General features: G+C 45.5%; 1 protein-coding gene across 1 annotated transcript; it reads right to left on the bottom strand.

Moving 5' to 3' along the window:
• Positions 1-23,746: 23,746 nt before the first annotated feature.
• On the bottom strand, positions 23,747-25,312 carry LOC122028094 (dnaJ homolog subfamily B member 4-like). The gene is made up of 3 exons (XM_042587112.1): positions 25,010-25,312; positions 24,429-24,883; positions 23,747-24,347 (listed from the first exon to the last, which is right to left on the bottom strand). The coding sequence occupies exons 1-3, from the start codon at positions 25,172-25,174 to the stop codon at positions 23,909-23,911; spliced, it is 1,059 nt and encodes a 352-aa protein (XP_042443046.1). The 5' UTR covers positions 25,175-25,312; the 3' UTR covers positions 23,747-23,908.

Here is a 25,312-nt window from a genome sequence, read left to right as displayed (position 1 = left end):
GGGATACTGGTCGGGTACTCGCTCACCAGCAAAGCCTATCGAGTCTACAACAATAGGACTAAATTGATTGAAGAGTCCTCTGATGTAGCTTTTGAAGAAATCCCTAACTTAAATGATCAATCAAGGGATGTAGGAGAAATTCAATTTGAACTTAGAAATCTAAGTTTGAATGATCAAAATGAAGAACGAATCGAAGTTGACTCTGATGTTGATGAGCAAAGGCAACAAAGAACTCAATCTGATCCTTTGCCTAGTATTGAGTCCTTGCCTGTGCCTAGTGAGACCATTCATGAGGCACCACCAACACCAAGATAATCTAGGATAGCCACTAGTCATCCCCAAGACCAAATTGTGGGAGACATCCAACAAGGGGTTAGGACTAGGTCATTCTTTAGAAATGAGTCTAATGAAGTCGTATTGATTTCAGAGATTGAACCAAAAATAGTTGATGAGGCATTGCACGATCCTGAGTGGATCATAGCTATGCAAGATGAGTTAGGTCAATTTGAAAGGAGCCAAGTGTGGGACTTAGTTCCTAGACCTAAGAAGACCACCATTATTGGAACTAAATGGGTCTTCAAAAATAAGTTAAATCAAAAGGGAGAAGTTGTAAGAAACAAGGCAAGACTTGTAGCCAAGGGCTATAGTCAAGTCGAAGGTCTCGATTATGATGAGACTTATGCTCCCGTGGCACGATTAGAGTCCATTCGTTTAATGCTAGCTTTTGCTGCACATAGAGGTTTCAAGCTCTATCAAATGGACGTTAAATCGGCCTTCTTAAACGGATTCATCAAAGAAGAGGTCTATGTTGAACAACCACCAGGGTTTGTGAATTCCGAAGCTCCAAACCACGTGTACAAGCTCAAGAAAGCTCTTTATGGGCTTAAACAAGCACCTCGAGCTTGGTACGAAAGGTTGTCAACTTACCTACTAGAAAAGGGTTTTGTGAGAGGTCAAATAGATCCAACCCTATTTCTGCGTAGAGATGGTGAAAATATTTTTGTAGCCCAAGTGTATGTCGATGACATAATTTGTGGCTCAAATAACAAGGACTATTTGAATGAATTTATCACTCACATGGAAAGTGAGTTTGAGATGAGTTTAGTAGGAGAATTGACATTCTTCCTTGGACTTGAAATCAAACAAACTCGAGATGGAATTTATGTCCATCAGATGAAATACACTCAAGAGATGCTAAAAAAATTCAAAATGAGTGACTCTAAGGAAGTATCCACTCCAATGGCGACAAACACTCGTCTTGACAATGATGAGAGTGGGAAATCAGTTGATCTAATGCAATATAGAAGCATGATCGGGAGTCTTCTATATCTCACAGCTAGTCGACCGGACATACTTTTTGCTGTGGGCATGTGCGCTAGATATCAAGTTTGTGCCAAGGAATCTCATTTAACTGCAGTTAAGAGAATTCTAAGATATCTCAAGAGCACAATTAGAGTAGGACTGTGGTACCCTCGTACGGAGTCTTTTGATTTGATAGGCTATACCGATTCCGATTATGCTGGGTGCAAATTGGATCGGAAAAGTACTAGTGGGGGTTGCCAATTCTTAGGATCATCATTGGTTAGTTGGTCAAGTCGGAAGCAACATTGTGTTGCTCTCTCCACGACCGAGGCTGAATACATTGCCATGGGAGAGAGTGTATCACAATTGTTGTGGATGATTCACACTCTAGAAGATTATGGACTTTCATATAAGGGAGTGCAAGTGTTGTGTGACAACATTAGCACAATAAACCTAACGAAAAATCCAGTCCATCATTCAAGGACCAAACACATTGAAGTGCGTCATCACTTCATTAGAGATCACGTAGCTAGGGGAGACATTGCACTCACATATGTTGAGTCAAAGTCAAACTTAGCCTACATTTTCACCAAACCCCTTCCGGAAAATGAATTTAGTCATTTAAGGAGAGAATTGGGAATGTGTTTGACTCAATAAGTCATTTTGACCACATCATGATCAATAAGGACAACTAAAACTACAAGAGAAATTGGGAAATTAATTTGGGCAACTTGGGAACATCTCACACAAATTATAAGGTTTAACAAAATATTTTTGTTTGCTAGAAATGGGGTGAGATGCTAGGATCAACCAAATTATTCAAAATGTATCATGCATCCCTTGAATAATTAGGTTGAAGAGACATAAATTGAGTATGGGGAAGACCATTACATAATTCATGTGTATTTGGTTCCTAGATCTTACTCATATATTCCAACCAAGGAATCTTGGTTGGACTTTTGCCTAGAAATTATCTAATTATGGTTGATGGTTGATGTGTTGATTGATATTGTTGTTTGATTCATTTCATGACTTTGATTGATAATAAGATAGGTTGTTAAAGGAAATAATAGCAACTTGGATATATTTTGACAAACTTGAAACTGATCATAGCAATCCTAAGTCTAATTAATACCTTGGTTCACTATAGGTAATAGTTTTATAAGGTTTTCTGAGATTGGAATCCTAAGATTCCAAATGTCTGAGTTTTTTGTTTTAAAGTCTGAAACTTTCGGGCTCTAAACAAGCTCAGACCATAAGAGCTCATTTTTTTTTAATATATTTGTGGGTGTTGATTCTTAGATTCTAGGTTATGAATTTGGGAGATTCTGAATTCTTGAGTTCTGAACTTTTCAGAATTCTCGATAGATAACGGCTCAAAATTTCAGTTACTGAAAATTAGAATCACTGATTATCAGACACTGATCGGTCCAGGGACCGATCAGGATGATGCCTGATCGGTCTCCACGACCGATCAGGAGATTTGACCTCTGTTCGATACCTGATCGGTCTCCACGACCGATCAGGACATTCCCTGACCACAGAAGGTTCACTGATCGATCCAGGGATCGATCAGGAGACACTGGCACGCATCGACCCTACTGATCCACATCTGATCGGTCCAGGGACCGATCAGGAAGCTCCCTGATCGGTCCCCACGATCGATCAGGACAATCCCTGACCGATCAGGATGTTCCCTGATCGGTCAGGATTTCTCCTGATCGGACAGCCGTCCGATCATTTCATCAGCTGTATACCATCAGTAAACCATTAAAACTTCCCGATCTCTTCTTTTCCTCTTTCACGCGGAACCCTAGCCGACTCCTTCCCTCACCTCACTCCTTCTCTTCTCGTTGCACGCGGACCTCTAGCCGAACCCTAGCCGAAGCTCTAGCCCTCGGAAACTCTAGCCAAAAGTTCAATGGCACCAAGGTAACTCCCTACCTCTCTAGAACTTGGCATTTCGGTTTCATTTCTCACCATATATGTTTTTTTTTGTGTTGGTGGCTCTGGTGCTCACTCATTGCCCCATTTTATCACTTTGTTAACCCTTAGAAAGAAAGTAGTGGGTGAAGGGACCTCTAAATCTAAGTCACCTGAGAAATCCAAGTCCCAGGCACCCTCCCGACCTCAACCTTCCTCTTCTTCAAGATTCCCGAACCGCCAGTTTGAGCAAGCATTTCAACAGAGGACATTCAAGCTGCTTCCATGTCGATCTGTGGATCGAAAGTACATGGATGAATTTTGTCCCTCTGTATCCGAAACCCTGGCCTATTATAAACTTGACTCGGTAGTCTACCTAGAAAGGGACATCAACTGTGACCTAGTATCTGAATTCTACAACAATCTTCATCAGAACAGTGATGGTACTTATAAAACCCGAGTCGCTAAGAGAACTATCGATTTCTCCATCAGAGAATTCTTTGGGTATTTAGGTTGCCGAATGTGTTCAGGAGATCCTTTTCCCATTTATCCTGATTTACCAGAGTCACTACCTCCTCCACTTGATGTATCACCTGACACTATCTATGAATATTTCTTTGGACACCCTAGACCGGATGGACTGGATGAGTTGGATGTAGAGTTTCCTACTTTTGCGGCTCTACGACTATCTCCTCCTGACTATATTCTTTTTAAAATAGTCACCAACTGTCTTCTTCCAATCACATCCAAACCCCTAGCAGAGATCCGACCATACCATTGCCTGATGCTTTATGGTTTGCGTCGGCGTCTCGATTTTGATATCATGTCGAGCATCTATTCTTCGATCATTTCATATTCTCAGCCTAGCAGCTCCACTGTTTATATGCCTTATGGGCATATAATTACAGATTGGCTGGAGACCCTTCAGATTGATGTCTCTAAGGGTAGAACAGTCAAGATGGTCAGACAGGATTACAGACTTGGGAAGCGGGCATTTTCCAAGTCTGGAATCATAGGACAAAATGGGGACGTTCGGTGGAAGGATGGGAGGGCACTAGGTGAGTTACCACGGGGACCTCCACGACAGGTTGCTCTTGTTGCCGCCTCCTCCGCCGACGATGGAGAGGCCGATCCCGATCTCGCGTTGGCGATCGCCGAGCCGAGAGTCGCTTTGATCGACACGATGAGTCGGTTGTCGAGCTTCATGGATCGCGTGTTCGGATCGACCGCCACGATGACTTACGCAGCTGCCAGACGCAGCAGCTGCTTCTGGGCTGGATGGCCAACTACCCACCTCCGCAGCGTTTCTCGGGCCATCCACCTTCGAGCTCCAGCATACCGCCTCAGGATTACATGCCTCCCGCAGATGATGATGATGTTCCTCATGTTGAGGACATTGATTGATACATTCTGTTTGACTGTCTGTGTTTTGGATGCTATTCTGTTGGATAATTTTGTATGACCTGGATATTTGCTTATTGCATCTATTTATGCTGCTCATTTTCCTATTTTTCTTTGTGTGTCATTTTCTATTGGCTATTGATATGCTGTTCATATGCTTTGTCTTGACTGCCTCTTATTCCTGTCTCATAATACACTTAGAGGGAATTCTAGGTGCATTAAGAAAAAGACAGTATGGGTTAAGGGAGAGTCTTTTGAGTTTTGTCACCTCATTTGCACCTTTTCGGTGTTTAACAAAGGGGGAGAGGATACCTAAGTTTAGAGATGTATGAAGGCTTGATTTTAAGGAAGAAGATAACGGGGAGGATCTTGATTCTCGTTATTGACTTCCTTACATCATGGTGTATCCATCTTAGGGGGAGGATCTTGACTCCCCTAAAATTATGAAAATGAGAACATTTCTGATCTAAACTTAAATCGTGTTGTCAAACAACAAAAAGGGGGAGATTGTTGATACAGTCTGACCTGGCTGTTGTTTTGATGTTGACACGGATTTAAGTTTGTATCATATGTTAATTAAACTCGGTTTGATTAATGATCAAGGTTGATCAAGTGGAAGGGAAAAGTCCAAGTTGGAAACTTGGCACGCGAAGTCGGAGAGGGCTCGGTAGCTTGTTCTCCGGACTAGGTCAGAGAGGGCTCGGTAGCTCGTTCTCTGGACCGGACGAGAGGGCCCAGCCTGCCTCCTGACTAGGTCGAGAGGGCTCGTAGCTCGCTCCTGGACCCGACGAGAGGGCTCGAGCCTGCCTCCTGACTAGGTCGAGAGGGCTCTGAGCCTGCTCTCCGGACCTGACAGTCTGAGAGGGCCTGAGCTCGCCTCCTGACTAGGTCGAGAGGGCTCGTAGCTCGCTCTGGACTCGACGGCCGGAGAGGGCCTGGTAGCTCGCCTCCTGACCAGGCCGAGAGGGCTCGGAGCTCGCTCTCCGACCGCACGAGAGGGCTCGGCAGCTCATTCTCCGGACTAGGTCAGAGAGGGCTCGGGAGCTCGTTCTCTGGACCGAATTAGGTCAGAGAGGGACCTAAGTGGACATTCCATGGAACATTGGATCGGTCGGCAGACCGATCCAGTGATACATAAGACAGTGGATCGGTCGGCAGACCGATCCAGTGAAACTGTGAAACTGAGTTTCCATGGATCGGTCTGGTGACCGATCAGGAAACACTCAGTAGCACACTGAGTGTAATCTGATCGGTCTGTAGATCGATCAGAAAACACTCAGTAGCACACTGAGTGTAATCTGATCGATCAAGAAACACTCAGTAGCACACTGAGTGCAATCTGATCGGTCTTTGGACCGATCAGGAGAGGATATTGCGAAGAGAAGAAGGAGGGGATCGGTCGTGGAGACCGATCCACCGGCAGTCTGATCGGTCTCCATGACCGATCAGACAAGTTGTGGACCGATCAGGATATGTCCTGATCGGTCCATGGATCGGTCTGGTGACCGATCCACACACAATCAAATTTGTTGTTGTTTCTGCGATACCTCCACTGCATTTGATTTACCTGATTCATGTGATATAACCTCTGTGTTGTTAGCTTTTGAGTTTGCAGGATCACAGGTATCATTCCGAGCTTAATTTCAAATTAAGTCCATAAGAGGAATACGACAAATGGCCTTTCTGCTGTGATTCGTGGCGCATGGTGCATTTGAAGCATTAACGGCTACTGGTGTGATCTGGCTGCGATCCGCTTGACTCCTGGTGATTGGTTCGAGCTCAGAAGACACCAGTGAAGACTGTGATTTCATTGGTGTGAGTTCAGAGAACCAGGTAAGGAGGAAGAGGGATTGGCTGCAGCGATGATTCTGTGCAGTTTGACCGCGATCCGTGACAGCGGAGAACAGGGGCTTAAGAAGCAGTAAAAAACGAGAGGAAAAAAAAAGAAAGCAAGAAAAAAGGAAAACGTTCTGTTGATCGTTGTGGTGTGCTAAGTTCTTGAGCTCTCGGGTGAGAAACTGCTGTCTGTGAAGTTCTCTGTTTCCACTGATCCTCGCGTGGTTGTAAGCTTTAGTTCATTCTTCTTTGTCACCGAGCTCTGTAAGTCTTGTGCTTTAACATATATATTTCTTGAGACTTTGTGGAGAGGTTTCTCCACCGAGAAGGAGAGCTTCATTAGCCGGAGTCATCCGGGATGTGATCTACCGAAGATCAAGGGCTCGTCCACCTTACGGACACGCCGAGGAGTAGGGGCAAGTTATCCCCGAACCTCGTAAATCAGTGTGTTAGTGTGCTTGTTTCCTTCTTGTTTTAGTTTTCTAATTCCGCTGTGCTAACAAGTTTCTTTGTAAAAATTTGTGTTTAAGTTTTTAAGAGGCTATTCCCCCCCCCCCCCCCCCCCCTCTAGCCATCTAAGATCCTAACAGTAAATGCACAAAGTGTTCGTGAATAAGTTTGGTATTCGACTTGGTAAGAGCTTGTTTAATTATGTTCGTTCAATATACATAAGATCAATTAAACAAATAAGCTTGAACAACTCGTTAAACTAAACAAACAAGCTTAAACACATATGTGTTCATCTCGTTAATGTTCATGAACAACGTTCATGAACAATGTTCATGAATCATATTCATTGATATAACTCTTATCAATATGCTAAATAAATAATAAAATAAATAAGTTTGAATTATCAAGCTCAATAGACAATTAAACAACTAAAAGTTTCAAATAATCAAATAAGCTTGAATTGAAAGCTCAATAACATCTAAACGAATCGAGCTCGAACCAAGCTTGAATTGAAAGATCTATAACATCTAAATGAACCAAGCTCAAGCTCATAAAAAATAAATCAAGCCAAGTTTGAATAACTATTTCAAAAACTTGGTTCATTTTAAGCTCGCTCGGCTCTGCTCGGCTTGGCTTGACTCGGTTATCTTATCAAACAAGTTTAAACACCTCAAACTTGGCTTAGCTAGGCTCGTTTACAGCCCTAGTCCTTAAGAAGAGATTTCCTATTATAGAAAGTTCAACAAAATCAAATTATGACGTTGAAACTCAAAAGGAAATTATTCTCAGTTGTTATATTTTACACAATTACTTGATTAATGTTGATCTAGATGAGGGATTGCTAGCTTGTAGAGGTTGATGTTGAACTTAGTAATAATAATGAACATCAAGAGGAAAATCAAAGTAATAAGGATAACCATGAAGATGCAAGAAGGGGAGGATTGCTTAGGGATTTCATAGTTGTGTCTATGTAGTTAGAGAATAATATGTTCTCTTGTAATTGGATGATTGTTGATCATGTCCGAACCAGGAGTCAACAGACACTGGGCACGTGGCGCTCCCTGCTGGATCCTCGAGCGCTCCGGCGAACCTGCAGTAAAACCGAGCCGGGAGGGGTGTCCTGGCGACGGCCCTCCGACGCTCAAGTCAGGCGAGGAATAACGAATAGGTGGCCTCAAGATGAAGATTTTTGCATACCTCCGGTGAAGAAATGGAGGTCTTATATAGACCTCTCGAAGAAGCTTGGGCGCGCCAGTCGAAGCAACCACCTGCCTTTGACCATGCCCAGGTATGGGTCTGTCAGAAGGGCCATGCCCAAATATGGATCTGTCAGGCAGACGTCCATGAGACCATACTGCTACTGTATCAACCTTTCCATGATGTGACGGCAAGATCCTCCATCGTGCGATCTTGTGTACGGCCTAATCATCCTTCTGCTGATATCCCATATCCCGAGCTGAGCGCATAGGCCGCTCGGCTACCTTTGTACCCTCGCCCGTATTTTGGCCGAACGGACAACCCGCTCGGCCCTCTGGCCCCTGCCGAGCGGACTACCGCTCGGCCCTTCGATCCTCCTACCTTGGCGTCGGAAACCCAAGCCCCTGGATGGGTTATCTCTAGCTCCGCTCGGACCTACCCATCTACTTGGCGCGGATGTTAACCGCTTAGTCAGCCCTTCATCGGTCCTCAAGCTGAGACCCTTCAGGAAGTGGGTCCCCCATTCTTACTGCCGGATCACTTGCCTTCCCTTCAAGTCTAGTCGAAGGAGGCAGTGAGTCCGACTGACTGGACTATATGTGTCCGAGCGGGCGGTCGCCGCTTCCATAATCTTCGGCCCTTCTGCCAAATTCAGCCGCTCGGCTCTTTATTTTGGTTGTCTTGTCGCTTAATGTTGATATTTGCTTGTCTAGATCTCCTCGAAAATCATGCAAATCCTCTCCATTAAGTCGGAGCAAGCGCGGTATGGGCGCATTAATTGCGCTCGGTGACAGGGCGCCACGTGTCGACCCTTGTGTGGCGGCGGCGTCACTTACGATGGGACGCCCCCGTTTGAAATGGACGGCCCGATGGCGTCCTTGTTTCTCGTGACCTAGATCGGACAGCGGAGGCTGACCGGCCTCGGCCGTATAAAGCCTCCGTCCCTTTTTTGGCCGCATATTCGCTCGCGCGTTGCCTTCTGCTTCGTTATGTTGCTGCGGCCTCCGGCGATCTAGTGTCTGGTTTTAGGCGGCGATCACCTCATCGGTGATTCTTTCCACCCGTTTCCTTCCCAGTGAGTCTCCTTCCTTCACTTACTAAGTCTTCCCTGCTCATTTCGCCCTTTTCGTTTCCCTTCCTTCGATTTCTTGCTATTCTTTCGCCTCTCCGAGATGGCAAGCTCCTCCGAACCCGCTGTTGGCGTTCAGGGCCCTTGGTACCTGACCATGGAGAGCCGATTTGATGAGGAGGGTGCTCGGCGCCTGGTTCGGACGTATGGGATTCCTGATGACCACGAAATAATTATAGCCGACCCGACCGACCGGCCACATGACCCGTCGATCGGCACAATTTGTTTCTTTTTAGATCAATTCCAGGGCGGCCTCAGATTTCCTACCCATCCCTTTATTTTGGAGGTTTGTAACTATTTCCGCATCCCGCTCGGCCAACTTGTGCCGAATTCCTTTAGGCTGCTGAGCGGAGTGGTCGTCCTCTTTAAGTTGCACAGTATTTCTCTTGACCCTAAAATATTCCACTTATTCTTCTACCCCAAGCAATCCGAGCCGGGCACTTTTATTTTCCAAAGTAGAATAGGCTTTAAATTTTTTGATAATATGCCGACCTCCAACAAACACTGGAAGGAGTTTTTCTTTTACATCCGACTTCCCGAGCGGCCAGCCTTCCGAACCAGATGGCAGACCGCTGTGCCGACTCAGCCGGAGCTTGGCAAGTTCAGAAGCAACCCAGCATATCTTCATGCGGCGAACTGGTTGTCCGGTCAGCGATACAAGATCGACCAGTTGCTGCTCAAGGGGGTGTTGTATATTTTCGGATTGTCTCCCGTTCGGGCAAATCTCCCCTTCCGCATGAGTAAGGACCCTTTACTCCCTTAGTCTTTTTTTGTCTAATTGATTTTAATTTCTTTTATTGCAGCTGAAGTCATGTGGCGTTCCAAGGCTACCGCTAACCTGAAATTGAAGTCCGTGGAGATTGAAGCGGCTACGAAAAAAGAGCTCGCCGAGCGGGGACTCATCCCCAGCCGCCCGGCGGATGCAGGAGAGGGGGGGGCACAGTAAATGATAGTTGAGGCGGCGACGGAAGGGGCCGAATGGTGGTCCTCGGTAATCCAGTCTCCAGCGGCGGCGACGAGATCGGCGCGGCATACGGGGCAAGAGGCGTGGTCGGCGAACCAAGCGTCGATGCATTCCGTGTGGAACACATGGCAACAACCGGGGACGAGGCGGATCACCTCCTCCTCCTCGAACTCGCCGCTTACGTCGGTTGGGCGAAACTTCCACCATAGGGGAGTCCCCGCATCGGGCGGCCGCGACTGAAGAAGCGTCGTCCGGCCACCCTACCATCAAGACCACCCTCCGATTCCCGTCAGAGGAATATTTACTGTCTGCCGATCGGCCATCGAGCCCCGTTCACGAAATAACCCTGACTGGTCCGCTCGCCAAGCTCTTCGAGGACGCCCAGATTCAGGTGGCCCTTATGACGCCCAAGCAGCTCGGCGATAACAATATGCAGCAGGCCACTCAGGTAAACCCATCTTCATTCTCGTGTCATGCTATTGTTTGATTCCCGACATTATTATTTCCCTTACAGCGCTGGGTTGAGCAAATCGCCACGAGCCATCGGCTAGCCGAGTTGGAGGATCTCCTAGAAAAACTCCAAGTGTCGGGAGGTCCCACGGCCGAGCGGGAGAAACAAGCTCTTGAGTCCGAACAGAAGAAGGCTGTCGATCTGGCTGCAGAGGTGGCCCGACTCGAAGACTTGGTGAAGAAGCGGGACGGGGACGTGAAGCGCGCCAATGGTCGGAAGAGGCGAGCAATTGCTGATCTAGATAAAATGAAAGTCGAAGTCCGGACCCTAGATCAGCAGTCTAAGAAGCTAGGGGCCGAGTTGGATGCCGAGCGGGAGATCCGTTCGGCCGAACGCACAAAAGCTGAGATGGACTTGAAGGCAGTCCAAGATACCTTAACCGCTTCCCGAGCGGCACTCAAAAAATATAAGGAGGGCGAGCCAAGTCGGCTAGCAGCAGCGCGCCAGGAATACATCCGCTCGGAGCGATTTGGCGACAAGTTTGGTGGCAACGTCTCCTCAACCTTCCTCGAGGCGGTCAAGGTCACCACGGCGTACTTCAAGAAGGGGGGGCATCTTCCTGCTGACCTGAGCATTCCCCCACCCGAACTGGCGGCCATGATTGACGACATCCCGGACACCTTTTTTAATTTTGAGGATCCGGAGTGATGCGGGTTATTTCAAGCACTTTCTGTACTTCATCCGTTCGGCATAATTTTTCTTCTAATGAAACGATGCCCCTTTTCCTGTCTTCCTACTCATTGTCCATAATATTCTTCTGTTTGCTTAACATTGATGCTTGTAAAATTTTTGCCAGTCATGCTCTTAAGCTTTCTCCCTCACGCGTCCGATCGGCTTGGCTCATTGCATAAAGTCCGAGCGAGAAGACCTACTCGCTCTGCACGTATCCTGCTTGCGTGAAGTCAACAAACGCCGAGTATCGAAGGACCAACCCCCAATCGGGCCTGAATGTTTTAATATTTGTAGTTTCCGCGGTTTCTTACTCTGATATTCGTTCTTCCGCTTGGTATATTTATAGCCGATCGGCGCGGCTCTCGATTTTTAACGACGGTGCTCGTCGGCGCGGCTCTCGATTTTTAACGACGGTGCTCGTCGGCGCGGATGTTTATAGCCGATCGGCGCGGCTCTCGATTTTTAACAACGGTGCTCGTCGGCGCGGATGTTTATAGCCGATCGGCGCGGCTCTCGATCGTCGTCGCGGATGTTTATAGCCGATCGGCGGCTTCGATTTTAACGACGGTGCTCGCCGGTCTAGCCGATCGGCGCGGCTCTCGATTTTAACGACGGTGCTCGGCACGGATGTTTATAGCCGATCGGCGCGGCTCTCGATTTTTAACGACGGTGCCGGTCGGCGGGCTCTCGATTTTTAACGACGGTGCTCGCCGGTAGGATGTTTATAGCCGATCGCGCGACTCTCGATTTTTACGGTGCTCGTCGACACGGATGTTTATAGCCGATCGCCGCTCGATTTTTAACGACGGTGCTCGCCGGTTTTCCGCTCGGTTTTTATAGCCGGTGGGCTCTCTACGGTTTAACGTCTGGCTAGACGACTTCCACTTGGACGCTTCGGCGAGCTTTTGCCCTCCTTTTTATCACTTTTGGTTCCTTTCACCCAGCTTGGATAACGTACTCTTGGCCGAATGGCTCAGGGTCTGCTTCGTCGAGCATCTGGGCTAGGATAATATACCTCCGTCCGAATGGTACGGGGTCTTCAATTTTAGAGCGCTTGGCCCGATCCATTTACCTCCGGCCGAGCGGCTCGGGGCCTTCGTTCTTTTGTTGGCGATGTCTTATTTGTTCTCTTGATTTTCGCATTTCAAGTATTCATCGAAAAAAAGTACACAAGATAATTTACATAGGCACACCTTTCACCCCGCCTGTAAGGTCGGAGGTGGTTCGCGCCCACGCCTATCTAGTCGACCTTCCTCATCCTCCGATAATACGCTACCGAGCGAGCTTTCGATGATTCCAAGGACCGCCCATGGAGCTTCAAGCTTGCCGACGTCACCGACTGACTTTCAGAGCAGGTCGCCGATCTGGAATGATCCGGGAATGACGCTACGGTTATAGTTTTGCTTCATTCTTTGTCGACGCCATCAGCCGAACGGACGCCTTTGCCCTCTCCTCTTCTACCAAATCCAGCTCCATGTTTCTCCGTTCGGCGTTGTCCTCATCGTAGCTCCGGATCCGGGCGGACTCCACGCCGACTTCAACCGGAATGACGGCCTCGCCACCATATACCAAATGGAACGGTGTGACTCCTGTCCGTTGTTCGGATGGCCCACAAGACGTTCGGCACTTCATCCGCCAACTTCCTCCCAAATGGTCGAGCCGAGCGCACAGAATACGGAGAATTTGGCTTGACCGTTGCTCCGAGGATAGGCCACGGATGTGAAATGTTGCTCAATGCCGTAGCTCTTGCACCAATCCTCTAACATCTTCCCTGTGAACCGCCGCCGTTGTCGGACACTAGTCGGCGAGGGAGGCCAAACCGACAAATGATGTGTTGCCGATGAATTTTTAACCATTTGTTCAGTGATCTTTGCTAGCGGCTCGGCCTCCACCCACTTGGAGAAATAGTCTACCGCCACTAGTAAGAATTTCCTCTGCCCGCCGCCATCGGAAATGGACCGACAATATCCATTCCCCATTGGTCGAACGGGCATGAAACGCTTGACGCCTTCATTTCTTCGGCCGGTCAGTGGGAGAAGTTGTGATACTTCGGCATGAAAGGCGGTAGATACTGTCGGCATCTGCTTGTAAAGTTGGCCAAAAGTATCCGGCCAAGAGGATCTTCTTGGCCAATGAGCGTCCGCCCGGATGACCCCGCATGATCCTTGATGTACTTCTTGGAGGATGTAAGCTGAGTCCTCCAAGCTTACACACTTCAGCAACGCGCGAGAAAGCTTTCTTGTAAAGCTGATCTCCGATGAGTGTAAACCGACCGACTCTTCTTCCGAGGAGCCGGTGCATATTCATCGGAGGTGTGGTGCCCGAACGGAGAAATTCTATAATAGGTGTCCTCCAGTCGCTTAGAAACGTGAGGCCTTGCATCCGATCGACGTGCGCCACCAGCAGATTTTTCAATTGGTTGCTGAATGGCAATCGGTGTTATTGAACTCGCGAGTTTGGCTAACTCGTCTGCCGCCTGGTTCTCCGCTCGGGATCTTAATAAGAACCTCTCGGAAAGTAGCTTTGAGCTTTTCAAAGGCCTCAACGTAGATTAAGCCGAACACTATTGATTTCAAAGGTGCGAAAGTTGTTGAGCGGTCAACTGTGAACGAATAGAGAGTCACCCGATCGGCACCCATATGCCGGGCTGCCTGCAATCCTGCCAGGGCCTCATATTCTGCTCCGTTGTTGGTAGCTTTGTAATCCAACCTGACGGATAGGTGCATCTTCTCTTCTTGAGGTGAGAGCAGCAATATTCCGATCCCACTTCCGAGCCGAGTGGAGGACCCGTCCACATATATTCTCCACATAGCTTCCGGCTCTGGCCTTTGCACTTCGGTCACAAAATCAGCCAAGGCTTGGGCTTTGATCGCCGAGCGGGGCTGATATTGGATGTCAAATTCACTTAATTCTGTTGTCCACTTGATGAGCCGTCCGGACGCTTCTGGATTCAACAGTACTCTTCCGAGTGGACTGTTCGTCCGGACAATGATGGTGTGAGCCAAGAAATACGGTCGAAGGCACCGAGCGGCTAGAACCAAAGCAAAGGCCAACTTCTCGAGCCCGGTGTAACGAGATTCAGCATCCTTTAAAATGTGGCTTAGAAAATACACCGGCTGCTCTTCGCTGCTTGCCCTCACAAGTGCTGAGCCTACAGCATGCTCAGTCGATGACAAATAAATATAAAGTGACTCACACCCGATCGGCTTGGCTAACACTGGCAGAGAATTAAGATACGTCTTCAATTCTCCGAACGCTCGGTCACATTCTTCGTCCCACTGGAACTTAGTAGCCTTGCGCAGGATCTTGAAGAATGGAAGGCTCCGGTCGGCGATTTTGGAGATGAATCTGGACAAAGCAGTTATCCGACCGGTCAACCTCTGCACTTCTCTTGTATTTCTCGGGGGCGGCATGTCTTGCAGAGCTCTCACCTTGCTGGGATTTGCTTCAATTCCCCGTTCGGTCACTATGTACCCCAAGAAACGCCCTCCTTTTGCTCCGAACAAGCACTTCTGGGGATTTAGTTTGACTCCATATTTGCGCAGCGTTCGGAAGGTTTCTTCTATGTCCTTGAAAAGATCGGCCGCTCGGACAGACTTAATGAGAATGTCGTCCACATAGACTTCCAGATTCCGCCCGATTCCCTCAACACTTTGTTCATCAAGCGTTGATAGGTGGCCCCAGACATTCTTCATCCGAACGGCATCACATTGTAACAATACGTGTCGGCAGTCACAAAGCTAACCTTTTCTTGATCTTCACGGGCGAGCGGCACCTGATGATAGCCTTGGTATGCGTCGAGCATGCAAATCATTCACAACCGAGAGTCCACCAAATGATCTATCCGGCAAGGGATAAAAATCTTTGGGGCATGCTTTGTTTAAGTCCCGAAGTCGATGCAGACTCTCCACTTGCCGCCCGGCTTGAGACCAATACCACGCTGGCCACCACTGGGAACCGCACTCAGATGTGGCCGGCCTCCGCTTTTCTACTTCCGCCGGATTATGGCATTCGCCGCACCGAAATCTCTTTTCTCTCGCTCATCGGGCGTCCGGCCGGACATGCAACTCATGCTGCGCTCTGAAATTCGGGCAACTCATGTGTCGACCAGACGAAGACATCATGATTTCGTTGGAGGCATTGGATCAGCTTCTCCCTGTTCTCCCTCCGGATCGAGGCGATAAAAGTCGTGGCCTCCGATCGGGTCGATGGATCTGAACTTCCTCCTTTTCATCATAAATCAAAGCAGGAGGTTTCTCGGTTATGGCGTGATCCGTGGCGCCTTCCGAGCGGAACAAGCTTCTGCCGGATCATCTCTATATAGCACCGCCGAGTTGCTAGCTGATCTCCACGCACTTCTCCCACTTTGTCCTCCACGGGAAACTTTATCTTGGTGGAAGGTTGAGACAACCACTCGGAATTCGCCGAGCGCCGGCCGTCCCAAAATGACGTTGTAGGATGATGAAGAGTCGACCACCACGAAGTTTATTGTCCTGGTCCTCTGAGCGGCTCTTCTCCCTGAGGTGGCTACCGGATCTGTCCGACCAACTTCGTTCGTAAACCCGTGAGAGCGGGTCGTCATGGCAAGAGGCTCGATCAATTTGCACCGATCGAACGCCTTCTTGAATATGATGTTGACCGAGCTCCCTGTGTCAACACGATGAACAGTGTAATTTGCTATTATCGCTTTAATGAGCAGCGCGTCGTGGGGCACTTCTACTCCTTCTAAGTCTCCGCCCGAAAGTGATTTCCGGTCCACTTGCCCGCTCTTGGCTACACCGACCGCGTGGATCTGCAATGCCGAACGCCCGCTCGCCCGGTTGAGTCTCCTCCGTTGGCCCGCCAAAGAATGACGCTGATCTCGCCCGGAAGTATTGCTCTGTTTTCCTCTTCCGAGTGGACGGTCGTGACCGTTCTCGCCCGGCGATTCTCTTGTCTTGGAGATCGTGCCGATCGGTGTCTGCTGATGTCGCCGGTGCGGGTCCGGCCACTTCACGGTCCTTTGTCTCCCGTCGATGGGAGGAGACCGCTCGCTGGGAACAGGATTAGCCACGAAGGAAGACTTCGACAATCCCTCGTGTTGTGCGTATCGCCGGTGGAAGGAGCAGAACATAGGGTCCACCTCTTCTTTGGCTTGAGCGGCAGCCCACTTCTTGCGATCCGGGCGTGGGGATCGAATTGCCGCCCTCGGTCCTCCGGGTGGCCGAGCGGCGCTTCCGCCGGCTCGAACAGTGCGCGCGGTTGAGTTTTTCCGAGCGGCTTGCGCTTCTTCCACATTTATGTATTCGTTGGCTTCTGAGCATGTGATCATAATCTGGCGGCTTTCGGATGAGCGACCGAAAGAAGTCCCCATCTACAAGGCCTTGTGTGAAGGCGTTCATCATCGCCTCCGATGTGGCGTTGGGATGTCCATCGCCACTTGGTTGAATCGCTCGAAGCTCGAAGCGATTCTTTTGGCTCTTGCTTGATGGCAAACAAGCCGACACTTGTCTTCCGATAACGCCGACTCGCTAGCGAAGTGGTGGAGGAAGGCCGCTCGAAGTCCTTAAAGCTAGCGATGGATCCGTCCGACTCCGAAACCACCGTTGAGCCGATCCCGAGAGAGTTGTAAGGAAGACGCGGCACTTTACTCCATCTGTATATTGATGGAGTGTAGCTGTGTTATCAAACTTACCCAGATGATCATCCGGGTCCGTTGTTCCGTTGTACTCGCCGATCGTCGGAGGCACGTAGTGCTTGGGTAGAGGGTCTCGTAGAATAGCCTCCGAGAATTGGCGATTGATCCGCTCGGGAGATGAGTCCGCCCGGGGAGCTTTTCCTTTTCTGTCATCCCGCCTTGGCATTGCTTCAGGGGTGCGAAATAAGGCCCGTGGAATGCGACGGTGGCGGAGGTGCTTCCGCTCGGCCACCTGACGCAGATGTTGCATGTTGCTCAGGCCGCTCGGCTGCTGCTTTCTGTTTTTGCTCCACAAGTTTGGCGGCCCTTATCTCGACTAGAGCTTCGAGTTCTTCCGTCGAAAGCGCCACCGTGTGTTGTCGTCCAGCCTCGTCCATCGTTCTTGTTCGGATGCAGGTGCGTTCCCACAGACGGCGCCAATTTGATCCTGTCCGAACCAGGAGTCAACGGACACTTGGCACGTGGCGCTCTCTGCTGGATCCTTGAGCGCTCCGACGAACCTGCAGTAAAATCGAGCCGGGAGGGGTGTCCCGGCGACGGCCCTCCGACGCTCAAGTCAGGCGAGGAATAACGAATAGGTGGCCTCAAGATGAAGATTTTTGCATACCTCCGGTGAAGAAATGGAGGCCTTATATAGACCTCTCGAAGAAGCTTGGGCGCGTCAGTCGAAGCAACCACCTGCCTTTGACCATGCCCAGGTATGGGTCTGTCAGAAGGGCCATCCCCAAATATGGATCTGTCAGGCAGACGTCCATGAGACCATACTGCTACTGTATCAACCTTTCCATGATGTGACGGCAAGATCCTCTATCGTGCGATCTTGTGTACGGCCTAATCATCCTTCTGCTGATATCCCATATCCCGAGCTGAGCGCATAGGCCGCTCGGCCACCTTTGTACCCTCGCCCGTATTTTGGCCGAACGGACAACCCGCTCGGCCCTCTGGCCCCTGCCGAGCGGACTACCGCTCGGCCCTTCGATCCTCATACCTTGGCGTCGGAAACCCAAGCCCCTGGATGGGTTATCTCTAGCTCCGCTCGGACCTACCCATCTGCTTGGCGCGGATGTTAACCGCTTAGTCAGCCCTTCATCGGTCCTCAAGCTGAGACCCTTCAGGAAGTGGGTCCCCCATTCTTACTGCCGGATCAATTGTGAATGTTGACATTTTAATTTATTCTGTTACTTGAATTTTGTGTCATATAATTATTTTATGTGATTCTATGTTTTGATTGTTACTATATTTTTATTTTTAAGGATGGTAAAAAAGGACTTGTAAAGTAAAAATGCAAATGCAAGTGCAAGTGCAAGTAAGACGAATAATCAGTGTTTGAAATAAAGTAATGTATCATGTTTATTTGAACCAATATAATATAGGCAATAGAATTAGTGGAACCTTTATTACACATGCATTTGAAAAAAATTTCAATGAATTGAAAGTAAACTTTTCTGACAAATATATCTATAAGGTCAAGATTCAAAATGCGTGAAATAAAATATCATATTAGATCATAATTTTTATTGATGTCATTATATTTATTTATTTACCCTACTTTTATTTTCCCTCGTAGCACCGCCTCTATCGCTCGCCTCCTTTCCTTCCCTCATTGTAGTAGCAAACTTCTTCCCTCTCTGTAGCACCGCCTCCATCGCGTGCCCCCTTTCCTTCCCTCTCTACAATAGCAAGTTTCTTTCCTCTCCGCAACAAGCTTCTTCATCTCTGCAGCAAGCAAGGAGGAGCTCTATGTTGCATGGATACAGGTACGAGTATCATATCAAATATGATACGGATATGGCGATACGATAACTTTAAAAAATATAAGATACGGTAAGGATATATGATTATCATATCTTCTTATATTTTTTAAAGTTATCGTATCGCCATATCCGTATCATATTTGATATGATACCCTATATATATATATATATGATTATCATATCCTAGTCTTATTGTATCTTATATTTTTTAAAGTTATCGTATCACCATATCCGTATTATATTTGATACGATACTCATACCTGTATCCATGCAACATAGAGCTTCTCCTTGCTTGCTGCAGAGATGAAGAAACTTGTTGCGGAGAGGGAAGAAACTTACTATATGCTGCGAACCATGGCTTGCGGATTCCATATTTTTTTAAAAAAAAAAATTTGAGCTCCCGGTTATGTCAATTTGACTTTTTTATTTTAGGGTTTAGGAGTTTGATTATAGTATTAAGCACAAAAAATATCAAATTAAAAAAATATTTTGCTCAGAGTATGCATGGTAAAGTCCTTAGGATAACATTACTCTCTCTCTTTTTCTCTCTATATATAAGGCTTATATTTAAATTTCTAAATCAAATCTTTTTAACAAAATGATTAAGGTTTAAGCACTTTAAAGGAATGAAGTAGAATCAAAAATAATAATTTAGGACTTACATGTCAAACAGCGGCAGAAAGGGAAGCAAACAAAAAAAAAATTAGGGTTTAGAGTTTAAAATACCATAATTCAATTCATTTTTATTAATTATTTTCTAATTAGTCTTAGAAATTTTCAATTTTTTTCAATTAACCCCTAAATTTTTTTAAATATTTATAATTTTACCCAAACGTATCCAAAAAAATGTATCTTAGCCATATCCTTGTTGTGCACTTGCCCTTGTCCAAAATGTATCCGGCTAGTCAAACCTCAAAAAGTCCACATCACGTTTTTGGCCTTATCCGATATGCGTATTTGTGTATCGTATCCATGTCCGATACTTGAAAAAAAAAATTGGAGTATCCGTGCTATATAGGAGGAGCTCAAAGGTAATCCTAAATTTTTATTTCTCGCTAAAATAGAATCCCATCGAGCGTTAACCGTGTGAACGACGAATCGATTGCCTACCGGCCACCTAGCGAGGTAGGCAAGTAGCAGCACCCTCGTTTGCTCACACACGAAGCTACTCATTTAGTGGAGATGGTGGACAAGAATGTGATTTACTTCTCCTATGGCTGATTTTTGGAACATGATGTTGGTTTCTCTTTGTAATACTGGAATGTGCTTTGCTATTGAGCCGCATGGTATATTTATTTGGGTTCTCTGGTGGAAATTCTTAGCAAAGATGTAGCTTGGAAAAATACTACTATCTGTTTATGCTAACGTATTAGTGAAATCTATGTTTTGGAAAATAGAATATTTTATGCAAATACTTTGCTTGGTCTTGGGTATACCTTAATTCATCATCATCACAAGTCTTTTTCTTTTCCCGATTATTTGCCACTGGAGTGGAGGCCCTTAAATAGTTTGCTTTCGATTAGTTGTTTTTTGAAACTACATTAGGTAACTCTCACTTTCTTAGAACTTTTGCTATATAGTTCTCATTTTAAATATAAGTTCTCATTATTTTGCAATACATAAATGACGAAGCCCGTCAACCTCTTTCTAGGAAAGTATTATTTCACCTTCTAAGATATTGTTTATAGTTCTCATTATCGAATCACAAATATTGTCCGCAATGCATATATTTTATGGTTATTATCTATAATATGTGAGATATAGTTTGCTATTTCTAGGATGCTGGATTAGTTCCCCAAGTGGTTCCCTATGAATCGTGAAACCTAGCTCGGCGGACTATCCATAAGATAACCAATGCTAACACAAATTGGTAATTCTTGTTATTCTTGTTTACTTTGTATTTTCATTATTTTATTTCACTTATACGAATATATGCACTATATTTGTATGTGATAGATAGCTGAACTAAAAAAATATTATGATCATGAGTTATTAATTCAATTTTTTTTACAACAAAGAGATGAAAGAGCTCATGCAAAGTAATATATGAGATTTGTTGTTCTCTTTTGGACTTTCATGTAGATTGGTTGTTCTGTTTTGATCAAAAATTTATTTGATTCGATAAAAATTATGACAAAAAGGAGTGCTATATAGTATGGATACAAATATTATAGTAGGGAGACACACACTAGGACTAAATTGGTGTGAAATACAAGTACTAATTCTTCTAAGTGGAAAAAAAGGTGATTCGCTCACCTCCAGCACTCCTGCCAATCTGTTCTTAGGCCAATACGGAGGAGGTAAACCATGAATGACTACTAGCCATTAGTGCATGTGGCTAAGGCATGGGGGAGTCAAGTACTATTTATTCTAGAACCATAAGAGAATTTAATTGAACCTTATGATCTTTTATAAAGGTTTGAATATATACTTGGGGGAATGATAAATTAGACTTATCATCTGGTATGATTTTAACTTTTTAGTGAAATATTATTAATTTTTTATATTTATTGTGCTATTAAATTTTAAAACAAATATGAAATATATTTACAATTGATAATAAGTGAAGACTACTATTAGTGGATATGAAATAATACTTTATCTGTTTCTCATTTAGTATGATATTAAATCTTTTAAATTATTTTTATTAATTTTATATTTTCATTATTCATTTTACTTATACAAATAAATGCATTGTAGATGATAAATACTTGGATTGAGCTTATAATACGATGATTGAAGATAATTCATAGTAAATTAGTTGAGTTTTTATTTATTAAAACTTTGTAAATTCTAAAACTTAAAATTTTGAGTGCAGTTTATTAGTATATAGCTAGTTTTTATTGGTGCAGAGAGCACCAGATAATCTAATATGATTTTGATAATGACAAAGGTTTAAAGATAAGTTATGTTGTGATCTAACAAGGTTGATTAAATGCACAGGTAGCTCAACTAAGAAAGCCCTAGTAGGTTAAGCTCACTGGATATTAGCCAAGTAAAAATCCTAGTGGGTCAGTTGGATCAAATACTAGGCGGAAGTCTTAACAGATCGAGGACACTAGAATGGAAGTCTTGACGGGCTAGTGGACCGAACGTCTAACAAGTCGATGAGTTAGCGAGGACCAGACATCGAAAGGAAGCCCTGGGGTCGGATGCCAAGTAGGAAGTCCAAACAGATCTAAAGGACCGGATGTTTAATAAGTCAAGTAAACTCTCTTGAGAGGAGAGTGGGTAAGGTTGCTTTCCCTTGAAAGGAATAGTAGGAGTCAGACCGACGTAAGATTTCACTAGAAATCCAAAAGTAAAAATCGGACAGTTGTAAGACTATCACTATTTAGATTTATATATTATGTCTGTTTTATTAACTTTGTGATGTAGGAATTTGAAATTGAAAGTGGTTGGAACAGTGTACTCAGAGCAACCGAAGAGTTTCCAGGGGCCTGAAGATTCAGGCAACTGAATGGGGTCCACGTGTTCAGATGGCTCAAACACAAGCTAGATGAGGTGACACACTTTGATTGGTTAGAGCACGTTAGCATCCAGGCACTCGAAAGGGATTCAAATGTCCGGGAAGGGGAAACCTCGATATAGAAGAGGTAAGATTGAGGTTTTCCCTATGCAAAGTCACTGATGGTATTGTATCAGATAAGTTCAGCTGGAGGCGCCCGAGGCTGGTACAGGTGCCTGAAATGCTCAATAAAAGAGCCTTCGTACAATAGCCTTCGAATAGATTTTCCAACTCCTCTTCAAAGTGCTACATGTTCCGAAAAGCTATTACAACACCAAAATGCTTCTATGAGATTGACACTCAACTTTGATATCATTTTCTTGTTGGTATAATTAATTGTTTACTTAACTTTTTGTTCGTTCGTGCTTTAAACGGTAAGGAACGATAAACGTGTTACCGTTCCTCAAATATTTGTAAACACCGAACCTTTGCCTACGAATCGCTATTCGAATGAGAAGGCGTTTAGTGGATTGCCCATTGAAAGTGGTGAACGGTCGCAGGCCTTGGATTAGTAGTCGCTGAATTGTAAACCAAGTAAAATCAAAGTTATGTTTGTGTTGTGTTTTGTTTTCTTATCTATCTCCGTTGCTATGTTTGATAAAACAAAACAATTTTTTCCCTCTTGTGCGCTTTCACAATCCTACAATTTTGGAATCAATACTTTTACATAAGTATTATATTTATAAATTTGACTCAAATAATTTTTAAATGAATAAAAATTCATTGACAGTAGTGGATGAATTGTGATGGTATGGTAGATAAATTAGATGTAAATTTTTTCTATTCTACGTGGCGGGTGAATTATGATGTTGTGTAAATTTTGAATTAAGATTATATATTCTGCACAAATATTAGTGATAATTTTTAAGATCTTTATAAATTATTATAACTAACATTTAATAGTGTTAATATAGATTAATTCTATATTAAGGTGACCATGTAAACTGACATCATAAATGATTTTTTTGAATTTTTTATTGTTAACATATATCTAAAATTAAGACATTTTGAAATTAGCATAGATATTTTATAATAATATTATAAAAATATCAGGAATTCCAAAAAACCTAAGATAAAATTACATTTCAATATATATATATTTTTTTATAATGTTTTAGTATCACTAAAAGTATATTATAATTATTAGTATACTATAATAATGTTTATGTGTACCTTTAAAGAACATTATTCTAGTAGTGAATTGAGGTGCATTTCATGACATTCATTTGAATTTTCTCTTGTGATATTATCTATGAATAAATGTTTGATAGAATTATATTATAACTTGTAGATAAAATCAGAAGCGAATGGAAGATAGTCTATTCAAAATTATAAGAAGTTAGCTCAAGGATATGGCAAAAGATAAGATTACGAGACAATGTGAGCAAAAGAGAAGAGCTAACATGGAAGTGGAAAATAAGGTTAGTGGAATTCATTTTGATACTTATTGATGAAGTTGTATTTATAATATCTCAATAAGAAAACTATTTGGAAAATTCAAATGTAATTAATAAGGATGCCACGTACGATTAGAGCACACAAGCGTGCTCCTAAGCAAATTTAGCAAAGCGTGGGTCCTGGTGTTTAAGGAGGCAGCAGCCTTCTAATTCCGGCCTTCTGCTCCGGACTAAGCCTCGCCGGGAATTTGATATCGAACTTGATCCTCAGCTTGCCTTTCTTGGTTGGATCCTTGGGCAATGGCATGCCTTCGCCAGGAACAACCTCCTCGTAAACAGGATGAATCACGTTGTTTATAGGAATCGTGAGGCTTCTGCCATCCAACGTCGTCAAATCGACAGTGTAACCGGTTAATGCTTCGACGAGGGAGAGCGTTTGCACCGCAACAAGGTCGTTCCCTTCCCTCGTAAACACAGGGTGCGGCTTCTCGTCGATGATGAAGATGATGTCAGCGGGGATCATATTGGGGCGCTCGTTTCCTTTCTCCGGGAACGTAATCTTAGTGCCTTTCTTCCAACCGGGCTTTATCTTGATAGTGAGGATTTCCTCGATCGGTAGAGTTTTCCTGGATCAATTGGAGACGTTTGAGAAAATGAAACATGGCAATTCAAGTCGGATTGAAAGAGGACGGTGTCGACGGACTCACCCACTTGCGTCGGCGATCTCTCTGGAGATCTTCATCTTCTTGGAGGTGCCTTTGTACAACTCCTCCAGGCTGCAGGGGAGTATGTTCTCGATCGAAGCCGCCTTCTGCGGGCGACGGGAGTTCATCGGTCCCTCCGCCGCGCCAAACGCCGCCGAACCGAAGAGGTCGTCGCCGAAGAAGGAGTTGGAGAATCGCGTCCCCCCGACACGGACGCCCCCGTTGCTTGCTCCTCCACCACCCATGCCACCGAACGGGCTCGAGAAGCCGAAGAACTCCGCGAATATATCGTCAGCGTTCCTGGGGTTGAACCGGAAGACAGTGGGGCCGCCGCCGCCGTTGCCGGAGAAGAAGGAGGCGTTCCCAGAACCATCGGCCCCTGGCGGCGGAAACTCCCCCTTCAGGCCTTCTTCCCCGTATTGGTCGTAGATTGCGCGCTTCTGAGGATCGCTTAGAACCTGCAGGAAGAGTAAGGTTATAGATGTGATTTCGAAGACGAAAATAGGTTAAAAATCAGATCTTAAAGCCACAATTCTCTTACAAAATCACAATGATTCAGCTATCGAAAAAAAAAAAACAATCACCTCGTAGGCCTCGGAGATCTGCTTAAATTTTTCCTCGGCTTCCTTCTTGTTGTTAGGATTCTTGTCCGGGTGCCACTTCATGGCGAGTTTCCGGTAGGCCTTCTTGAGGTCGTCCTCCTTGGCGCTCTTGTCGACGCCCATAATCTTGTAGTAGTCGACGCCCATTTTTCCAAATTGCTTCTTCTTCTTCTTCTTCTTCTCTTCTGCTTCCTCCTTGCTCTCTCTATTGCTTAACTCGATCGGCGAGGTTGTGAGAATAAATCAGCGGCGCTCGGTATAAGAGAAAGCTGGACGAAGAGTCTG

This window comes from Zingiber officinale, chromosome 10A (genome assembly GCF_018446385.1).
Source record: "Zingiber officinale cultivar Zhangliang chromosome 10A, Zo_v1.1, whole genome shotgun sequence".
In the NCBI taxonomy this organism is placed as follows: Eukaryota; Viridiplantae; Streptophyta; class Magnoliopsida; order Zingiberales; family Zingiberaceae; genus Zingiber; species Zingiber officinale.
The sequence above is the reverse complement of the archived record's forward strand: the minus strand, read 5'-3'. Positions and strand labels throughout refer to the sequence as shown.

What these genes read in the sequence shown, in the direction of transcription:
- LOC122028094 (XM_042587112.1), bottom strand. Translation starts at nt 25,174, where the DNA reads ATGGGCGTCGACTACTACAAGATTATGGGCGTCGACAAGAGCGCCAAG. An exon ending in AGATCTCCGAGGCCTACGAG is followed by an intron (nt 24,884 to 25,009) that starts GTGATTGTTTTT and finishes CTCTTCCTGCAG; the next exon opens with GTTCTAAGCGATCCTCAGAA. An exon ending in GAGATCGCCGACGCAAGTGG is followed by an intron (nt 24,348 to 24,428) that starts GTGAGTCCGTCG and finishes CAATTGATCCAG; the next exon opens with GAAAACTCTACCGATCGAGG.